The following is a 22339-nucleotide window of genomic DNA, read 5'->3' as shown; positions in this document are numbered from 1 at the left end:
GCTTATATAACTCCATACAATTTGGGATAGAGAATCAGGGGAGGAAAAAAGGGTAATTGAAACAGTAAAGAGAGAGTTAATGGCAGAGAGTGCAGTAAAGTTTCTGCTCGACAAGGTTGCACCATTTTTCGAAAATGATCTGCAACTTTTGGGAGGGGTTAGGAAAGAAATCGTGTATCTGAGAGGGGAACTGGAGCGCATGACTGCGTTTCTGAGGGTTGCTGATGCTTTTGAAGAGAGTGATGAGGAAGTCAAAGTATGGGTGAAGCAAGTAAGAGACATTGCTCATGATAGCGAAGATGTTCTCGACGAATTTACACTTCTCCAGGCACATGTTCATGGGAAGGGGTTATACAGTTCCATCCATAAGTTTTCGTGTTGTATTAAGAACATGAAATCTCAATACCGAATTGCTGCTGAGTTACAAGGCATCAACTCGAGAATCAGAAAAATCTCGGAGGTTCATAGGAGACTACGTCGCAAGTTTAATATGGCTGAACAAGGTTCAGGCTCTTCAACTGCACGTCAAATGTGGGAGGACCCTCGTGGTGATGCTCTACTATTAGAGAAAACTGATATAGTTGGCATTGACGAGCCTATAAAGCAGATGGTAGGGTGGCTTGTCATCGGTGGTTCCGGACGAGAAGTAATTTCTGTGGCCGGAATGGGAGGACTGGGGAAGACAACCTTGGCGAAGCAAGTCTATGATGCAGCAGATGTGAAGAAGCATTTCAAAGTAAGCGCTTGGATCACGGTTACTCAGTCTTTCAAACTCGGGGAACTCCTCGAAGACATGATTCAACAACTCCACAAAGCCATCCGAAGGCCAGTTCCGCAAGGAACAAACAATATGAACAACAATCAATTGAAAACAATAATCAAGGCCTTCCTGCAGAAAAGGAGGTACCTAATTGTTCTCGACGATGTGTGGGACATGTACGGATGGGCCTCTCTGAAGTATGCCTTGCCTAACAATACTTGTGGCAGTCGAGTCATACTAACTACTCGAAAATCTGATGTAGCCTCGACAACCAGCAAAGAATCTGGAGGTAAAGTCTTTAATTTGGAGCCCTTGCCGCAGTTGGAGTCATGGGAGCTTTTATGCAAGAAGACATTCCAAGGGAATTCATGCCCTCCTTATTTAGAGGAAATCGGTAAATCCATCTTAAGAAAGTGTGAGGGGCTGCCCCTTGCCATTGTGGCAGTCAGCGGTGTTTTGGCTACCAAAGACAAGCGCAGGATTGACGAGTGGGATATGGTTGGCCATAGCCTTGGTGCTGAAATGGAGGGCAATGACAAACTCAAGGACTTGAAAAAAGTACTTTCACTCAGCTTTAATGACTTACCTTACTATCTCAAGTCTTGCTTCTTGTACCTGAGCATCTTTCCCGAGGATCATCTAATCGAGCATATGAGACTTGTTCGGTTATGGATGGCAGAGGGTTTTATCGAAGCAAAACAAGGCAAAACGCTAGAAGATGTTGCAGAGGACTACCTGAATGAACTGTTGAATAGAAGCATGATTCAAGTAGCAGAGACAACAACCGATGGAAGGGTTAAAAGCTTCCGTGTCCATGATCTTCTCCGTGAGATTATCACCTCCAAGATAAGAGATCAGAACTTTGCCACAATAGCTAAAGAGCAAAACATACCATGGCCTGATAAAGTCCGACGCCTGTCAATGCATACCTCTTTGCAATACATACAGAAAAACAGGTCCACTTCTCAACTACGTTCTCTGTTTATGTTCGGAGTTACTGAGAAGCCACTACTGCACACAATTTTTCCTGGAGGTTTTAGGCTTCTTAGTGTGTTGGATTTGCAAAGCGCACCTCTCAATGTTTTTCCAGTTGAAGCTGTCAACCTTTTCTTCTTGAAGTATCTAAGCTTGAAAGGTACCAGGGTGAAAATCATTCCAAAATTTATAGGGAAGCTTCAGAACTTGGAGACTTTGGATCTGAAGCATTCTCTGGTCACTGAGCTCCCAGTTGAAATTCTAAAGCTTCAACATCTGCGTCATCTTTTAGTATATGGTTATGAATTTGTACCTTACGGAGATTTTCACTCAAAATATGGCCACTCCAAATATGGCTTTAAGGTGCTTGCAAAAATAGGGGCTTTAACTTGCCTTCAAAAGCTTTGTTTCATCGAGGCAAACCAAGATGGAGGTGCCATATTGAGGGAGCTAGGGAAACTAATTCAGCTAAGACGGTTAGGAATTGTACATTTGAGGAAACAAGATGGAAAAACTCTCTGTTTATCCATTGAAAAGCTGACCAAACTTTGCGCGTTGTCCATAACTTCGGTAGAAGAGGATGAGATCATTGATCTGCAGCACATTTCTTCTCCTCCTCTACTGCTTCAGCGCCTATACTTGCGAGGACGATTGGAGACATTGCCTCACTGGATACCTTCGCTGCACAGCCTTGTCAGGTTATATCTGAAATGGAGTAGGTTAAAGGACAATCCGCTTGTATTCATTCAGCATTTGCCCAACCTAGTACATCTCGAATTATCTCAGGTGTTTGAAGGAGACATATTGTGTTTTGGAGCTGGTGGATATAAGAAGCTCAAACATTTAGGCATTGATAAATTTAATGAGCTTAGATGTATAGAGGTGCAGGAGGGAGCAATGCCGTTCATTGAAAAGCTAAGTATCCAGCGCTGTAAATCGTTAGAGAAGGTGCCATCTGGGATTGAACACCTGAACAAGCTGAAGGTGCTTGAATTCTTTGATATGCCGGAAAAGTTAATCAAGACACTGAGTCCACATGAACAAGGCAATGATTATTGGAAGGTTGCGCATATCCCAGAAGTTTATTTAACCTACTTAAGGGAGTCTGGGTGGGAGGTCTACACTTTGGAGGGTTTTAATGAAGGAGAAAACTTTCCTCAAATCACTTCTCTCATCAAGAGCCACGAACTTGAAAGCCGTTGGAAGTAATGTTTTCACTTCAGTTGATCAGTTTGATATTATTCAGGAGATGCTGCATACATTGCAAATTATTGTAAATACTCTTGTAGATAGTTGCAAAGACTCTTGTAAATAATCCTGTTCAGTTTGATATTCATGTATATATTATATATGTTTATGTCTTGGATTACTCAAGATGTAGAACAAGTAACTAGAATTTGGAATTTCGAAAGGGATTCCAAGAGAGAACAAGAGTTAGGTTTCAAAGTACGAGAAACAGAGGACCTTTAGAACCAAAAGACACAAATGGTTTCAGTTGGTTTAGAAGATGTCAATGACAACTTCTACTATGTTATGAGAGGCTGGAAAAGTTATTTCTACACCATGAACAAGTATAAAGCCTTTCTCACATATATCCAATGTCTCACATACTAGTCACGTTACCAATTATTGTGAAAAAGACGCTGTATGCAATGCTTTTACATCTTTGTGGATTACAAAAACATAAGCGAAATCTATCTAACCTAGGTCTCCCCAGGTTTTGTGTCATAAAATAGTGTATGCATACAAGAATATCTCATCCAACATCACTTGAGCTACAAAATATGGGAAAATTCGAAATTTCAAATTTAGAAGATGAGAACATAACTCTACAGTTTTGATAATGTGAAGCCACAAAATCTTAAATTTCCCTTGGAAGAGGAACTAGGAAATATATGCAAAATTTTCTCATTGACGATAGCACAGTTGTTCTTGGGAAAAAGGAAGAAGAAAGGATTGAACTTAAATCAAGTAATTTGGAGCGTAACATACCTACCTTGCCATAGTTTTATAGAACACACAAATACTCTCCCGTATCATCTCATCATGTGAACACTGAACAACGCGTAACGGGTACATATGAAAGTAAAAGATGAAGTTGATGAGGATGGTAGCGAGGAGGAAAGCAAGACCAAGGAAAAGATGGCTCTGCCAACAAAGGTTTTTGTGGAGCCGAGTAACACCAATGCTTCTTCAGAAATTGAAAAGCAAAATCCAAAAGTCGAGGCATGACTTACAAAAGCAAATGGGAAAGAAAATCTGGATGACAATGATGCAGGAATAAAGATCAGAGCTGTATCCCATGTTGGCATGGAAAAGTTTGCCTTTGGGTCAACAGATGGTGGGTGCTTGATGATGTTGTAACACAAGCAAGATGACTAAACCAAAACAATCACACAAAGATATGAACAACGGAAACTCACTTTATTAATTAATAAAGGATTACAAAATAACTCACATTAATCTTCACAGTAGTTCTCTTGCCTCTCAAGTCTCTCAAATTCACACACCCTAACGTTAAGGTTTACGCATATTTATACTAGACAACCTAGCCACAAACCTAATCCTAAACTAAGTTAGAATCCAAACATCACCTGGAAACTTGCGTCCAAGTTTCCTATACTCATTGCAACTAGGATTCCTACTTTAGTTAGGAATACAATTCCAATTTTATACCAAATCCAAAAATCTCCACCTTGGTAAGAAATTCCATCAAAGACTTCATTTGCTTCCATCGCTCCACCATTGTCAAGTTTCAAACTTGTCTAACATGCACCAAATCCAAGCAATGCTTGAACTTTGATACACCAACTACCTTTGTTAACATATCAACAGGATTATCAGCCGTAGCAATCTTCTTAACACGAATCTCACCTTCAGCTATAATCTCTCGAACAAAATGATATCGCACATCTATATGTTTGGTCCTCGCATGATGTACTTGATACTTTGCCAAGTAAATGGCACTTTGACTATCACAATACACATCCAACTTGTGTTGGTTTACACCCAAATCTTCTATCAAACCAAGTGTCCAAATGGCCTCCTTAATAGCCTCAGCCATCGCCATATATTCAGCTTCTGTGGTTGATAAAGCAACGGTTGGTTGTAGTATTGATCTCCAACATATAGGACCTTTCGCCATAGTGAATACATACCCTGTGGTAGACCTTCTTTTGTCTAAATCACTAGCAAAATCAGAGTTCACATAACCAATGGAGAACTTATCAATTTCTCCGTCATTATGTTCAAAACAAATTCCTGTATTCCTTGTTCCATGAGGTATCTCAGTATCCATTTAGCAGCATCCCAATGCATTTTTCTAGGATTATGCATAAACCTACTTACAATTCCCACTGCATGAGCAATATCGGGCCGAGTACATACCATAGCGTACATCAACCCTCTAACCAAACTGGAATAAGGAACATCTTTCATCCTAGCTTTTTCTTCATCACGCTTAGGGCATAGTTGAGTGCTCAACTTAAAATGAGGAGCAAGAGGTGTACTCACAGATTTGGTTTCCTCACTAATGCCAAACTTGTGTAGCAGTTTTTCCAAGTACTGTTTCTGCGATAAATACACCAATCCCTCATTCCTGTTTCGAGCGATCTTCATCCCCAAAATCTTCCTTGCTTCACCAAGATCTTTCATCTCAAACTCTTTCTGCATCTGACCTTTGAGCTTTGTAATTTCGGTTATATCACTAGAGGCAATAAGCATATCATCCACATAAATTAATAAGTAGACATATGTACCTTCACTTAATTTCTTGTGATACACGCAATGATCGTAATGACTTCTAGTGTAGTCCTGATCCTTCATAAACTTATCAAACCTCAAATACCATTGCCTCGGTGATTGCTTTAAACCATATAGTGACTTGTTGAGCTTGCAGACTAGACCCTTTTTTCCTTGTTCTTCATAACCTTCAGGTTGCCTTATGTAAATCTCTTCGGACAGATTTCCATGTAAAAAAGTAGTTTTTACATCTAACTGGACTAACTCAAGATCAAATTGTGCCACTAATGCAAGTAGAATTCGGATGGATGAGTGTTTCACTACAGGAGAAAAGATTTTGTTATAATCTACTCCTTCCTTCTGAGCATAACCTTGAGCCACTAGTCTAGCTTTGAACCTTACTGGACTTGCATGATCTATTCCATCTTTCTTTGCATATACCCACTTGCACCTAATGGCCTTCCTTCCTTTAGGCAACTCCACCAATTCCTAGGTTTTATTCTTCTTGAGTGACAACATCTCGTCATCCATAGCTTCATGCCAATGCTTTGCTTCTCCATTACTCGCTGCTTCAGTAAAACTTGTAGGGATATCAACTTCGATTACTGGCAACGCGTATGCCATACATGCAACACAATCTTTGAATCTGGCAGGAAGCACAACATCTCTTCTTCCTCTCCTCTTGGCAATGCATTATTCTTGAATATCGTCAACCACAACTTCTTCGTCTTGTCTTTCTTCTTGGTCGTCCCTATTTTGTTCATCATTCTCAATGCTTGATTTTTGAGAATTATCTGTTGATAACTCCACCTCATGGACAACATTCATGTCCTCTCTAAGTTTCATATGGGATTCATTAAACGTCACATCTCTACTCATTACTACCTTCTTGAGTTCTGTGCTCCACAACCTGAATCCCTTGACGCCACTATTGAACCCTAAAAAGATAGCTTTCCATGCTCTCGGATCCAGTTTGTTTTCTTTCACGTGGTAGTAAGCATCACACCCAAAAACCCTTAGTCTTTCATAGTCTTGAGCTATTTTTCCTGACCATAACTCCATTGAAGTCTTACCATTTAAAGCTGCAGAAGGTAGACAATTCAAAATATGGCATGCATAATTTAATCCTTCTGCCCAAAATCTCTTATGCAATTTTACTTGTGAAAGCATACATCTCACCTTTTCCAGCAATGTTCGATTCAACCTCTCTGCAATGCCATTTTGTTGGGGAGTTTCTCTAACACTAAAGTGACGAGTAATACCTTCCTTTTTGCATATCTTGAAGAAGGGATCAGAAGTATATTCCCCGCCATTATCACTTCTTAAGACTTTCAACTTCTTGCCAGTCTTCTTTTCAACCATGTTTTTCCATTCCAAAAAAATAATCAACACCTCATGTTTGTGCTTCATCGTATAAATCCATGATCTCCATGAGTAATCATCAATAAAGGACACAAACCATCTCTTCCCTCCTAAAGATTCATTCTTTGCAGGTCCCCAGACATCTGAGTGTACATACTCCAAAATACCCTCAGTTTGATGTATTGCAGTGCCAAATTTTACCCTTGTTTGTTTGCCAAGAATGCAGTGTTCACAAAAGTCTATTTTTCCACTTTTGGCTCCCTTTAAAATCCCTTGTTTAATCAACCCTTACAGTGCTTATTTTCCCACATGCCCCAACCTCATATGCCATAGAGAAGATGTATCATCTTGATCACCTTCTGCCACCATAGCCACCTGTTTTTCCATGGTTTTGCCCTCCAACAAGTAAAGCAAACCTCTTCTTGGAGCCTTCATTATCACTAACGCCCCTCTAGCTACCTTAAGTATATTATTCTTAGAATAAAATTTGCAACCTTGGGATTCAAGGGTGCCTAAGGAAATTAAATTCTTCTTGAGGTCTGGAACATATCTTACTCCTTGTAACTCTCGAACTACACCATCATGATGCTTAATCATAACACTGCCAATCCCTTGCGTTGAACATGGATTATCGTCACCCATATACACAGTTCCAGTGATACTTTTGAAAGATGAGAACCAATGACGTTGGGAAGTCATATGATGAGTGCATCCGGTGTCAAGCACCCATTAATTTACATAGTCTATGCTTTCCGATGTTGTTAGGGCACAAACAAAATCCTCATCATCAGCTTCAACAATGTTTGCCTCTGAATCCTCATATTTCCTTTCCTTGTTTTTAGCCTTGATTTTAGGACAATCCTCTTCCAATGTCCCTTCTCATGGCAAAAAACACACTCATCTTTATCTAAGAATTTTCTGTTGCTTGAGTTACCTCTTGTGCGAGACTTGCTTTTCTTCCTATTTGCAGACTTTCTTTCTTTTGATCTTCCTCTCACCATTAGTGCTTCAGAGTTGTTCCTCTCTTGTCTGTCAAGATTTCGAACTTCATGATTCATCACAGCACTTGAGATCTCATCAAATTTAATAGTTTTTCTACCATAAATCCATGTCGTAACAAATGATTCATAGGATTCAGGCAAAGAATTCATCAAGATCAACGCTTTGTCTTCATCCTTGATCGTCTCTTCTAAATTCAACAATTCAGCAATCATTTTGTTAAACTCTTCGAGATGATCAATCATCTTCGTTCCTTCCTTATATTGGAAATGATAAAGCTTACTTTTAAGATAAAGTCTATTTTCTGCACTCTTTTTCAAATATTTGGACTCCAGTGTATCCCATAGTTCTTTGGCCGATGAAATATTCATTACACCATACTTTTGTGCCTCGCCAAGACATAACCGAATTGTGGAACATGCATGCGCATTCAGCCGCTGCCATTCCTCAATTTTCATCGACATAGGCATATCTTCAAGTACTACAAGTAGTCCTTGTTGTATCAACACATCCTTAACTTCACACTGCCACATAGCGAAGTTATTAGTCCCGACAAACTTCTCGATCTCGAACCTAGCACTTTGCACCGATGTTTTGGTAACCTCAGTGCCCCTATCATCTCTACTCTTGCTAGAGTCTTCAGGTTTTGTCATTGTTTTGGCTTAATCACTGAACCAAGCTCTTGATATCGCTTGTTGTAATACAAGCAAGATGACTAAACCAAAACAATCACACAAAGATATGAACAACGGAAACACACTTTATTAATTAATAAAGGATTACAAAAGAACTCACATTAATCTTCACTAGGCGTGGGCACGGTGCGGTTCAGTGCGGTTCCACCCCTAAATTGGAACCGGAACCGAAATATATTAACGGTTCGGTTCGGTGCGGTTCCACTTAAATTTATTACTAGAACATTACGGTTCGGTCTACACCGGTTCCGATTCGGTTCTTGCCATTTTACGGTTCCTAATAATAAATTATTTGAACACCAAATCATCATGCATTCAAATACATCTTCTAAAACTGATTACATAAAGTTGCATACAACACATCTTTTTTAATGCAAATGTCTTTGGTAGTGGCACCAAGTCAACAAAAAGAGACAACTAAAATACATATACATTGGTCAATCAGTCAACAAACAAAAAAATGATGCAGCAAATTGCAGGTTTTCAGACTTCAGAGAGCAAGCAGGAAGCAGCAACTCCTGTACATAATCAACAACTCCTGTACACAATCAATTAATCAAACAACATATAATCGAATCACACAACTTATTTTAGAAAGCAAGCAAAATCAAACAACTTATTTCAGAGAGGAAGCATGGGCTTCCCCAGTTTGAAGAAGCATCAAGAAAAATAAAAATCATCTCATGCTCATCTCATTCTTGCCGAAACTTCAATATAAAAGGTGTACATTCTTACAAGCTCCAAATAAATCCAGAAATTAGAGTCATAACCCACCTTTCCTACACATCTTATGCATTTGCAGTGTTCCTTTCTAGTCATACCCACAGATGTTATACTTACTCAATCCCAAATTTTAAAGCATTTAAACACATTTTGACTGCCATTATGCTCCAAATTTCAACTTGCTGCCACATATTTAAACAAAATATGCTGACAAATTCCAACTTGCTGCCACACACAAATTTAAACAGAATCTTATGCATTTTGACTGCCATCTACAGGTTTAAAGTATGCATTTTGACTGCCACTGATTGAAAGAGTAAATTATAAATTCCACTAATTATCAATAGTAACAAAAGGGAACATATAAAAGTGAAAGATTAAGGAGAAAAGGTGATAAGGAAGGTGCTAAAAAAATTAAAGTTACATACATACCATCACTAGTAAAAGGTGATAAGTTAGGATTGAATAGTTTATGAATCCGCAATGCTAGATGTGCCACCATTCTTTTTTTCTAGAACATATAAAAATTAAGAACTCATTAGCAAATAAGAAAGTAAGCATGCAATAAAACAAGAGAAAAAACAAAAACAAAGTAATGAAAAATAAATATTCATACCTGTTTCAAGTGCTTCATAAAACTCTATATCTTTCAAGATTGTCTCATCGTCTAAAATTGAGATGTTATCTGACATCAACCAATTTTGAGTACAAATTAACCTCTCTACCATTAGAGGAGTCAATGAAGTACGATATGAGTTCACAATCCTTCCTCCCGTGCTAAAGGCAAATTCTGAAGCTACCGTGGAGACCGGAATTGCAAGAACTTCCTTTGCAATTAGTGCCAACACTGGGTATTTAACACCATTCAATTTCCACCAATTTAAAATATCAAAATCTTGACCTACTTCCACTTTTTCATTGCGATCTAACAAGTACCTATCAAACTCATGGTCCGAGAGCACGGCATTACTTGTTTCAACTTCTTTTATCCAACTTTCATCCATTTCAGCTCGTTTTTCCCCCTTCCATGTTGAGTTGGATTAGCCCCACCAATAGTAGTTATAGTACTAGTAGTATTAGAACAACTACTAGCACTAGAACCACTTGGTTGGTTGGAAGAAGGAACATATTCATCATATAGTTTGAAGATTAGGCTTTTTATCTCATCCTTTTTAGCCATGGCTTCATCAATACTACACCCACGACACTTCAAAATATGTGGCACATAGCCCAGTTTATATCTTGGATCAAGCACAAGTCCGACAAATAGAAAATGATTCACTTTAACAAGATCACCCCAATACTTATCAAATTTTACCTTCATGCTTCGTGCCATTTCATGCAATATCAAGCTTGTGTAGGTTTGAGTCAATAACACATCTTCTTCAATGAACAAATCAACTATCACTTCATCAATTGCAAGCAAATCAGAAAAAGTACTATGACAAGCCGGATGCAAAGTAACACTCATCTTCAATGTCATTTGATAGAACACCTTCAAAAAATTGACAAAAATAGCAGCATTACTCCAATCTTCCATATTTGGTGGCCCATACCTCTTTTTACCATTGGAAGGTTCACCCACCCGTTCTTCTTCTTCCGGCAAATCTTCACCAAACCATGACAAGTATGCAATCTCATCATCTCCCATTCTCACAAAAGCTTTTTCAAATTTCAAAGCATTCGTTAACATCAAATAGGTGGAATTCCACCTAGTTGGCACATCTAAAAAAACAAGACCCTTGCATTCGATTTTTTCCTTCTTAACACAACTCCTAAAAGCTTCCACCCTTTGTGGAAAAGACGTTACATACACCAACGCATTCCTAATAGCTAAGATGGATTTATCTAACGTCCTCAAACCATCTTGAACTATCAAGTTAACAATATGAGAACAACACCTAACATGAATGTGTTTTCCCTTAAGTATCATTCGTGAATTTTGCCAATGACACATCTTTGTCTTCAAATACTCTACTACCACCTTGTTTGAAGAAGCGTTATCGACCGTGATGGTTAGAACATTCTCCAAACCCCATTCTAGCAAACAAACCTCAAGAAGTTTTCCAATGGAGTTCCCTTTGTGATTAGCTATGACACAAAAGTTTAGTATTCTTTTGTGCAACTTCCAATTACTATCTATGAAATGTGCCTTTATCACCATGTAGTTTACCTTTTGAAGACTTGTCCAGGTGTCGGTTGTGAGGCTAACTCTATGTAAGGCTAACTCTGTTTTCAATTTTGTATTCATTTCATCAAACATGAGGACAAAGTGTCTCGCAAGTGTCCTACGAGATGGTGGATAAAAATGAGGGCAAACAACACTACAGAAAAACCTAAACCCTCTCCCTTCAAGATGTGTAAACGGCAACTCATCCAAGACAACCATTTGTACCAACGCCTTTATGCAATCCTCTTTCGTATTCCCCCTAGCCATAAGAGTACCAACACCATCATCAAAAGACAAAGTCTTTTGCCTTTTATCTAGATTTTTTCCCAGTTAACTCTTACATCTTCCTCCTTCAATATGTTTTCTAATGGTTGAAGTACCATTTCCAGAAGGGTTAGCTGCAAAGGTAGTAGAACAGTACTTACACCTAGCTCTCCTTCTAATTATTGTTTCTTTGGTCCCATCCGGCTTCATAATGTTTTCTATGTCATCGTATTCCACAAAATGCTCCCACACTGTTGACCTACGCCTACTGTAGCCAAGAGGAGGCAATGGAGGAATACCACTTGGTTGAGTTGGTGATTGTGCTTGAGTTGGTGATTGTGGTGGAGTTGGTGGTTGGGATTGGGTTTCAGTTGGTGGTGATGGTGTTGGACCCGGTAATGACGAAGGCGATGATGAAGAAATAGATGCAATAGAAGAACAAAAACCATGTGATGTTGATTGGTTCGTCATCCCTAAAATAGACAAAAATAAAAATGCTACTGTTAAACTTAAGCATCAACAAAAACATACATGTATGTATAAGCAAAAAATACATGTCTAAGCAGTTTGAATGTTCATGCAATGCAATCAGACTCTATTACTGCTAGACCTTCAAATCTATTACCTTGTCTTTAATAATTAATTGCAAACTTTTGTTTGTCTGAAAGGTTCTGTGATTTCCACATCAAAATAAACAATTGAAAGAAATTCTTAATAAATAATTATTAAAACTTAAAGGTTGAGTAGCCAATATAACATATCAGTCAGTCACCTACGGTACTTACTTAAATAAGGGATACATCTGAAGCATACCACAACCTACTTCAGGACAATAAAAACCAATCTTTTGCAGAGATAAGTTTGAATAGAAACTATACAGATTATGCATATATGTTTCAAAGTGTATAGTTTGCAACTCACAAAGCACTAAAATAGGATGGGACCAAGTGACAAGTACCTTACAGCCACTTACGTTCAAATCAACTATGTGTTTACAGTTCTTCACCAGGTGCACTATACCTATATTTGTTACCCTGAAATTCAATGCATGTTCACAAATTCAGTGAATAAAGTTCTTCACAAAACCTTCCATTTAGCAGTAAAGATGTCAAGAAGCAATTCAAAAGTAAATAAGAGCCCATGCCATTGATAAGTTGCACATACAAAGTCAATTATCTGTCAGCAAGCTCAAGTAGAAGTACGTCTAACATTATCCTTAAGTTTTTCTTCTACACTTGGTTAGTTGGTTCATGTTCGTCAAATGCATCAAATTCCTTTCTGGCTTGTCAAGATATTAATAATTTTCAACATAGAAGACATCAATTAAGGGAACAATAACTAACATGTTTGAGACAGAGGGGAAGATACAAGGAGATAAGCATTAACGAGGAGCAATTACCACTCTACAAAAGCATCATATTCCATTTCATTTGACAAAAAAAAGATTACACATTACAAGCAGAGAGCATCAACAGTTCACAACCAGAATACCAGAAATGTAGAATCTTGGCCTAAATAGTCACATAGAAAGCTAGCAAAAGAAACTACCATTACTATAGACAAAGAATCCACAGGACCACATCTCAAATAGCAGTAACACGAATGGCATCACAACACTCTCTTCCAAATGCAAATGTAACATCGTCAACAAACATTAGCTCATAGGATACGACAGGTACACATTCGCATGTGGGCATGTAATGTAAGAGAAAAAAAATCTCTATATTGGGCTGCAAATCGCAAACTCGATTAACTATAAACCAACGTATGCACATATGACCCAGAAACACACATGATCTTTGCAATTTCACCAAGTATTTTAAGCATGTACAGTTAGATATATATAGAGAAAATACCAAGGACGGAGGACGGAGGACGAAGTGTCGTGAGCTGTCGTGGATGAGGGATAATGAGGGTCGTCGCAGTTGAGGATGAGAGGTCGTGAGTGGGGGTCGCCGGGGTCGACTATGTCTGTGTGAAATCTGAAATGGGGGAATCAGGATTCAGGAATGAGGTGTGTGCGGTGTGATTCGTGAAGGTGAAGCCGTGTGTGTGAGTGAAAATGAACCCTAATTGGGATAGGATCCTCTGCTTTGCAATTTAGTGAAACCAATTTTTCAATCTATTATACCATGACATGTGTGTGTATATATAATTTATTTATTTATTATTAATAAAACGGTTCGGTTTGGTTCGGCCGGTTCTTGGTCATTCGAAACCGGAACCGGTTTGAACAATTTGCTTCGGTTTTTCACTCAAAGTTGACTTTTCCGGTCAACACGGTTTTTTTCGATTTTTTTTCTTACGGTTCGATGCGGTTTTGCGGTTTGGCGGTTTTTATGCCCACTCCTAATCTTCATAGTAGTTCTCTTGCCTCTTAAGTCTCTCAAATTCACATACCCTAACGTTAAGGTTTACACATATTTATACTAGACAACCTAGCCACAAACCTAATCCTAAACTAAGTTAGAATCCAAACATCACCTGGAAACTTGCGTCCAAGTTTCCTATACTCATTGCAACTAGGATTCCTACTTTAGTTAGGAAAACAATTCCAATTTTATACCAAATCCAACAGATGATTCCTACCAAAGATATATTATTGATTCAAGTTGTCGATACTCAATTCTTAGGAGAGCTCAAAGGGTTCAAATTTTTGACAGGTCGAAAACCTAAATCAAACAAAGACAAAAAAAAGAGGATCTGAACTTGAGGACGAGTTCTTTCTGAGAAGAGGAGTATGATGCAGCACATGCCAATTAATATGGTCTATGTATTAAACATGTTGTTGGGGGCTTTCCATCTTTTCAAAACCATGTTTTAATTAGATGTCTAGAAACTATAATCTTTAGTATTAAATGTGTATCATATCAATTATAGTAACTTCCCTATTTAAAGGGATCCTTATGTACTCAAAAGGAAATCAATTTAGATGAATACGTCAAGCGATTCCGTTGCACCAGGTTGAGTGATTCCCAAGTTACTATCCCTCATCTCCTCAAGGCTTCCTTGACTCCTACTGCATCAAGAACCCAAAAGTTCTGATTCTTTAGGTGTTACCACTATTCATAATATATGTTCTAACTAATGGCTCTGAGATCACACTCGGTAGCCACTTGACAACAAGGTTCTAACATAAATAAAACTGATCAAGCAGAGGCCATTTCAACAAATTATTTATCTCATATAATGATCAATTTGTTATAAACTTCTTATTTAAGTGTGATTGTGTAAATCCTCGATTAGATTTGATTCTGGTTATTCTTCCCTATTAGGACTTGTATTCCTTGGAGGAGAAGGATTTCTTCCCTCCCTTATTACTATAAATACAGAACTGCGTAAGGGGAATAAAAAATCCTCTATACAATCCTACAACACACATCTGTCTCTATATTTTCTCTATGACATCGACCCCTTCTCCCTGTCAGTTAAGTATAGGCCACAACACGTTATCAGCACGCTTATACCACTGCGTTTAGGAATTTGACGTGGAAGTTTTTCTGCATCAAACTAGTTCATCAATATCATCACGTAATCATGTTCTTTCAAAACAACGGTTTTTATCTTGATATTTTTGTAGTCCTAATAGTATGAACATTCATCATAATGCATGACCCAACTTTACGTTTTTCGAATTTTAGATTTTACATAAATTGTGTATGCATTATATCCATGATTGTTGAATTATGTGAATTGATATTTCTAGGAATTGCATCAGATATCTGCTTATGCATTAAATTATATGTTGAATTAATCTGAAAAAAAATTAAAAAAAAGGGTTTTGTAAAACCTTCACATCACCGGCTCTATGCTGCGACCCCAACACCAGGCCAGCAGCTTTCGTCGGCTTGGTGAACCCAGCTCAGCCACAAATTACAAGGTTGCAAGCCCATAACCAAACGGTGTGTTTTAGGCACCATCGTCCCCATCCCAAACCCTCGGCTTGAAGCCAAGGTCCTCCCCGTGGACTTTTCCGACGAAAACACGACCAACAGTCGTGTGATTTGGACGAAACTCATCGCTTTCACCAACAATCTTCGAAAGTCTAGAAGAATTTCATGATTTTTTCATAGGATTCACTCGAATCCCTTTAGTTCTCACACCCTTGACGTTGAGGTTCAACCTTTGTCGTCCAATCTTGGTTCTCCGATGAACCAAGGCTTGCACCGACCATGGAACATCGCCTGAAGCGGTGCCATTGACCATCTTCAGCAGATTCCCACACCCAGCATCATTGGGGTGGCTTGAAGATCCAACCCGAGCCCTAATGGGCCTCGGATTCATTTTGATCCATATTGCACAACACCCTTTTTATTGGGCCTACTTGTGCTTAGAGCCTTGACCCACATCACCAGCCTTTTGGGCTTTGGTGATAACCCAGCCCGAGAACTAGTTAAGCCCTTCTGGGCTCCTACTGTTTCTTCCATGCACCATGTCACACACAAACACAACTTCTGTTGTTGTATATGTGTCTATGCCCCACCAGATCCCAGCCTACACGTTGGTGCATCCATGTATGCATCACACTAGATCAATGCCCTTCATGGGGCCTTATTTTGGGCTTGCGCATGCAATCCACTTATTTGTGATGTTGGGCTTGCCTACATGCTAGGCCCGAGCCCAACCTTGCCCAATTTTTGGGCTTGGACCACGACACTAAATTTGATAAGCCCAGTAGTGGGCTTTGGCCCATTATTTTGGGCCCCCGATTTTAATTGTTTTTTTTAGACAATTTGGGTTTTATAATTTTTCATCCGCACTTTAATTTTGGCCCGAAGTCCAAATAATTAATTCAATTATTATAATGAACTGAAGTTCTATTTGCATATTTTTGTATATATCTATGTTTGTTTGTAGGAACATATGAACCTGAAGTTCATAATTATTTCGAAACCTGAAGTTTTCTTTAAAAACATCACCCATGAAAAGCCGAAGTTTTTTTCATGAAAATTTAAACCAATACATATGGATTGATTTTTTCTCCATTACACTAACCACATCTTATCCCTTTATTTTGTGAAAGGAATATGTTGAATTTCAACAAAATCGACTTCACTGCTTTAGAGGTCTCTGGAAGGAACTACCTTAAGTGGGTCCAAGATGTGAAGCTCCACCTCACCATAAATAATTTGCATCCCGCCATTGAAGATGAGACAGACATCCTAGTTAGCGAAGTTGAGAAAGCCATTGTCATGATCTTCATCCAAAGACACATTCATGATGTGCTACAAACCAAGTACCTTGCTGAGGAAGATCCACGAGCATTTGGGTTATTTTGGCTAATCGTTTTAATCACCAAAAGGACATCTTCTTACCTGAAGCAAGACATGACTGGCAACATCTACGCTTCCAAGACTTTAAGTCTATGAAGGAATAAAATTTTGAAGTTTGTCGAATCCGATCACTTCTTAAGTTTTGTAACAAGAACTTGATTGAAGAGGATCTCCTAGAGAAGACCTATACGACCTTCTCTACTACTAATATTGTCCTGTAGCAACAATATAGGGCTCAGAAGTTCACTAAGTTTTCGAATTTGATCTATGTTTCACTTCTTGCTGAAAAGTAGAATTAGTTGTTGATGAAAAATCATCAAGCTCAACCTACTGGGGCGACTATTGTGCCTGAAGCACACTATAGCACGAACCAACACCCAAAATGACAACATAGGCGTGGTGGGGGCAGCCAGAAGCCACCCCGTCAAGGCCAACAGAGCCAAGGCCCACTTAAGGGAGGAAACCGAGCCCAGAAGCGCCCAAACCTCGCTCCCAAGACCCCAAACTTCAAGAATAAGGGCAAAGCACCTGAAACCATGGATGTGGACATGTGCTATAGCTGTGTCGATGTTGGAGAAGAGATCCAAGGATTTATACAGTGCTCAGGTAAGTAAGTTACAATGGAATTAAATTTTATTTAGTCTGACAACAGTTTTTTTATTTTTAAGAGCATTACTAAAGTTAATTATAAGGGAATTTTAACAAAAAGCTCTCAAGAATGTTCACTTTAACGAAAAACCACATTTTTACACTAAAAAGTCAATCATGGTACTATTCACTTTACCCTTTATTTTGTCTTTATCGTTAAAACTCAAAGTTTTCAAGTCATTTTCATTAGTTTTCCTTAATTAAAATAGCAAAATTACAAGAAAATCTGTTAATCAAGATCATAAATATGTTCTTCGTTTTTCCTTTTAATCTTGGTAACTTGGCACTGGCAGTTGAAAATTACTTACTGCCAGTAGAATACAAGTTACAAAGTCGATATGTATTGTATGAAAATCTATCAAAGCTTGAGAATATTTTAACTTTTGTCATAGACTTAAAAGAGTCAGGAAGTTACTTACACTATGACTAAGCAATTTCAAATGAAAGCGGCTTTTGCTTTCTGAGGCTTTCTGGGAAAGCAGCTTTTCTTTACTTTCGAATCTCAAAATATATTCACAATCAAATGAAATCATCCAGCAATTGCTGAGATTGGCAGCCTGCAGAAGCAACAACAGCAGTAGCTAATTACTGGTTCGAATGAATATTCACTCCACTTGCTCGTTTCGCTTCTTTGTTTATTGTGTGAGTCACTTTCACACACATATTTTCATCTATGTAAATTAGATCGACCAAACGAATTATTTTTCTTTGTTTAGATGGTCCCGTGCAGTTTTATGTGGTGCCGGAAAAACTGAAGTTGTGCTATCGTTTACTTGCAATTGCACGCAACTTGTTAAGTATGGGATAATACAATCCACACACCTATTTTTATTTTTCACACACCTCTCTCAATTTTCGATGAATTGAAGAAGATTAATGGCAAAAAATAAACAAGTGTGTGTGGGAGGTAAAAAGATTGATGGCAAAAAATCAACAAGTGTGTGTAGGAGGTAACAAGTGTTTGTCGGAAAAATGATCTTAGTTCTTGTGGATAAAAAGTCGAGAAATGCTAAAAAAACTCTCAAAAAAGAGACTCTTCATGTATTCTCTGTTGCTTCATGTTTTAGGCACAATATTTTATAACATCATACAGAAATTGACGTTAAATTGTGGGGTGACAGAAATCTTATATATTCATATATTTGTTGGCTAAAAAGTTGGGTAGTTGCCGAACTGTTGCTTCTCTTCGAGTGAAGCATTGCAGCAATTAGTTAGTTTCAAGAATATATGACATACTATATATTATATATATGTTATATATGTATATTTATGAGTATAATATATAGAATATATATTGGGGCTGCATTGTGCAGCATGTGTGCGCGAAAGTGATAGTACCAAAAGGTTGGATTTAATTCAACCTTGTATTTTTTGTTGAACTGCAACTTTTGGTTAAAAGATATGGTGCTTACTTAAATTGTATGAGTAGAATTAAAAGATATAATTACTCAATATTTATTTTTTGAAAATTCTAAATAGAAGACATGTCTTTTGGGTCAACACTATTAAGAAGAATTATGCATCTTCAACTAAAATGAAAGGCCTCGATGAATGGGTATTTTAATGTCTATAAATACTTATTATGACATAATGTTTCACACACAATTTCATAAAGTTGTTTCTACATTCCTTGCTCTCTTCTCTCTCGATCACATTCATACAATTTCTTTCTAATTCTTTCTAAGGAAATATAATTCGGTTTTACTAATCAAATATTCTATACTTTGTTATATCTCGAAAGTGATTTGCCAAGAACCCTTTAGCAAACTTATTCAAGTGGGGACAAATAACACTTTAAGGAAACGATTCAAGTCGTACCTCAAAGTCATCATTCAGATTATTCTCTATATTTCTATATTTTCTCTAACAATCTTAAAGTGTTATTTTCATCATGGAGAACAAGTCTGATAACATGGCTTTGATGAAGGCATCGCATACCAGGCGCATCCTCTGATCGCTTATATGATATGCAATCACACATTCAATCTCCAAAGGAAATTTGGGAAGCACTTGAGCACAAGTACACAACCGAGAAAAGAGGTACCTATAAATTTTTAATGTTTAAATATTATGAATTCACTATGTCTGATAACAAACTCATCCTAGACCAAGTTCATGAATTATGGGTCTTGGTCTCAAAGCTTTGCGAACTTAAAATAATTATTCCGGATCCTATGATAGTTGGGGTTATTATGGCAAAATTACCCCAAACATGGAATAACTATAGAAGGAAACTTCTACACATGGTGGAAGATATTAGTTTGAAAGATTTGCAAAAAGGTATTTAAATTGAAGAGGAAACTCGAAATCGTGATAAGAATTTTGCAAATCAAGATTCCTCCAAAGTTCATATTGTCGAAGGAAACAAATACAAAAAGAACTTCAAAGTCAAAATTGACAAATGGAAGTTTAAGAAGAACAATTCCAACAACAATCAAAAGATGGTGTTTGCTACCATTGTGGAAAGAAATGCCATTACATTCATGATTGTAGACACATAAAAGCAAGTGAGGAATATGCCAATAAGACCAATAGCGCAAATATGGTGGAAAATTCTGGAATTGATAACATAGTTGCAATGGTATCAATGATACATATTGGCATGATTACCTAACTGAATATGGCAGCGGCAATAAAATCTTCCGATTGGTGGCTCGACTCAAGGGCTACTATACTTGTGTGCAATGATAAGGCACAATTCAAGACATATGAAACATCAACGACCAATCAAGAGGTTTTAATGGGGAATCATAATTCCGCCAAAGTTCTAGGAAAATGAACCGTTGAACTTCAGTTTACTTCTAGGAAGAAATTGACATTGCTCGATGTGCTACATGTTCTAGAAATTAGAAAGAATCTTGTGTCTGCAAATTTATTATGTAAGAACGGTATAAAGGCCGTTCTAGAGTCCAACAAGTTAATAATATCGAAAAATGGAATGTTTGTTGGGAAGGGGTATTCTTGAGATGGAATGTTCAAACAAAGTATTAATAATAATGTAAATTATTATTAATACTTTGTTTGAACTTCTCTAGACATCGTTGCCGGAAAAAACTTGGCACTTACATATGTGCTATATCAGTATCAGAAAAAAGGTTAACTAGATTAGCTGTGTCGATGTTGAAGAAGAGATCCAAGGATTTATACAGTCCTCAGGTGAGTAAGTTACAATGGAATTAAATTTTTTATTTAGTCTAACAACAGTTTTTCATTTTTAAGAGCATTACTAGAGCAGTTAAACGTTATAACTTTTAATTATAGCAGCAACTAGGTTACAGAAAATCTGTTCTTCATTGAGATCGTAAATCTGTTCTTCGTTTTCCTTTTAATCTTGGTAACTTGGCACTGGCCGTTGAAAATTACTTACTGCCGGTAGAATAAAAGTTACACAGTCAATATGTATTGTATAAAAATCTACCAAAGCTTGAGAATATTTTAAATTTTGTCATAGACTTAAAAGAGTTAGAAAGCTACTTAACACTTTTACTAAGCAATTTCAAATGAAGGCAGCTTTTGCTTTCTGAGGCTTTCTGGGAAAGCAGCTTTTGCTTTGACTTTCGAATCTCAAAGTATATTCACAATCAAATGAAATTATCCGGTAGTTGCTGAGATTGGCTGCTTGCAGAAGCAACCACAGCAGCAGCCAATTACTTGTTCGGATGGATATTGACTCCACTAGCTCGTTTCGCTCCTTTGTTTATTGTGTGAGTCACTTTCACACATTATTTCATCTATGTAAATTAGATTGACCAAACATATTTATTTTCTTTGTTTAGAAGGTTCGGTTCAGTTTCATTTGGTGCCGGAAAAACTGTAATCATGCTATCGTTTACTTGCAATGCAATTGCACGCAACTTGTTAAGTATTGGATAGTGCTAGCCACATATCAATTTTTACTTCTCATACACCTTTCTCAATTTTCAACTGTCGAATTAGATGAATTGAAGAAGATAGTGGGAAAAAAAATTAACAAGGGTGTGTGGGAGGTAAAAATGGGTGTAAATAGTAACTTCCTAACCATTTTGTCGGAAAAATGATCTTGGTTCGTGTGGATAACAAGTCGAGAGGAATGCTGAAAAGATTCTATCAAAAGTGGGACTCTCTATATATTCTTTGTCGCCGCATGTTTTAGGCACAATGTTTTATAACGTTGGCACAGAAATTGACGTTAAACTGTGAGGTGACAGAAACTCGATGGAGAGTCCCACTCTAAGAGTTTCCTTAGCATTTCTCGCTAGTCAATAATTGAATTTTTGAAATTTGAGTCATTTTCTAGGGAATTTCATGGACAAATAAATTACTACAATCTGATTGCTTTGTCACAAACAATTTAAAATCCAGTCGCTGTGTTCAATTCTGTTACCAAAGCTTGAGAATATTTTAAATTTTGTCATAGACTTAAAAGAGTTAGGAAGTTACTTAACACTTTTACCGAGCAATTTCAAATGAAGGCAGCTTTTGCTTTCTGAGGCTTTCCGGGAAAGCAGCTTTTGCTTTGACTTTCGAATCTCAAAGTATATTCACAATCAAATGAAATTATCCGGTAGTTACTGAGATTGGCTGCCTGCAGAAGCAACCACAACAGTAGCTAATTACTTGTTCGAATGGATATTCAGTCCACTAGCTCGTTTCGCTCCTTTGTTTATTGTGTGTCACTTTCACACACATATTTTCATCTATGTAAATTAGATTAACCAAACATATTATTTTTCTTTGTTTAGAAGATTCG

The 22339-nt window shown here is 37.6% G+C and overlaps 1 protein-coding gene across 1 annotated transcript; it reads left to right on the top strand.

Annotated features, from left to right (window-relative positions):
• The first annotated feature begins 51 nt into the window (after positions 1–51).
• LOC137741028 (disease resistance protein RPM1-like) lies at positions 52–3341 on the top strand. The gene has a single exon (XM_068480835.2). The coding sequence runs from the start codon at positions 80–82 to the stop codon at positions 2942–2944; it is 2865 nt and encodes a 954-aa protein (XP_068336936.2). The 5' UTR covers positions 52–79; the 3' UTR covers positions 2945–3341.
• Positions 3342–22339: the final 18998 nt, after the last annotated feature.

This window comes from Pyrus communis, chromosome 9 (assembly GCF_041283825.1).
Source record: "Pyrus communis isolate YQ-2024b chromosome 9, ASM4128382v1, whole genome shotgun sequence".
Classification (NCBI taxonomy): domain Eukaryota; kingdom Viridiplantae; phylum Streptophyta; class Magnoliopsida; order Rosales; family Rosaceae; genus Pyrus; species Pyrus communis.
Note: the sequence above shows the minus strand (reverse complement) of the source record. Positions and strands in the feature narration are given on the sequence as shown.

Bases quoted from the DNA above. Each gene is read 5' to 3' on its own strand.
- LOC137741028 (XM_068480835.2), top strand. From the start codon at position 80: ATGGCAGAGAGTGCAGTAAAGTTTCTGCTCGACAAGGTTGCACCATTT.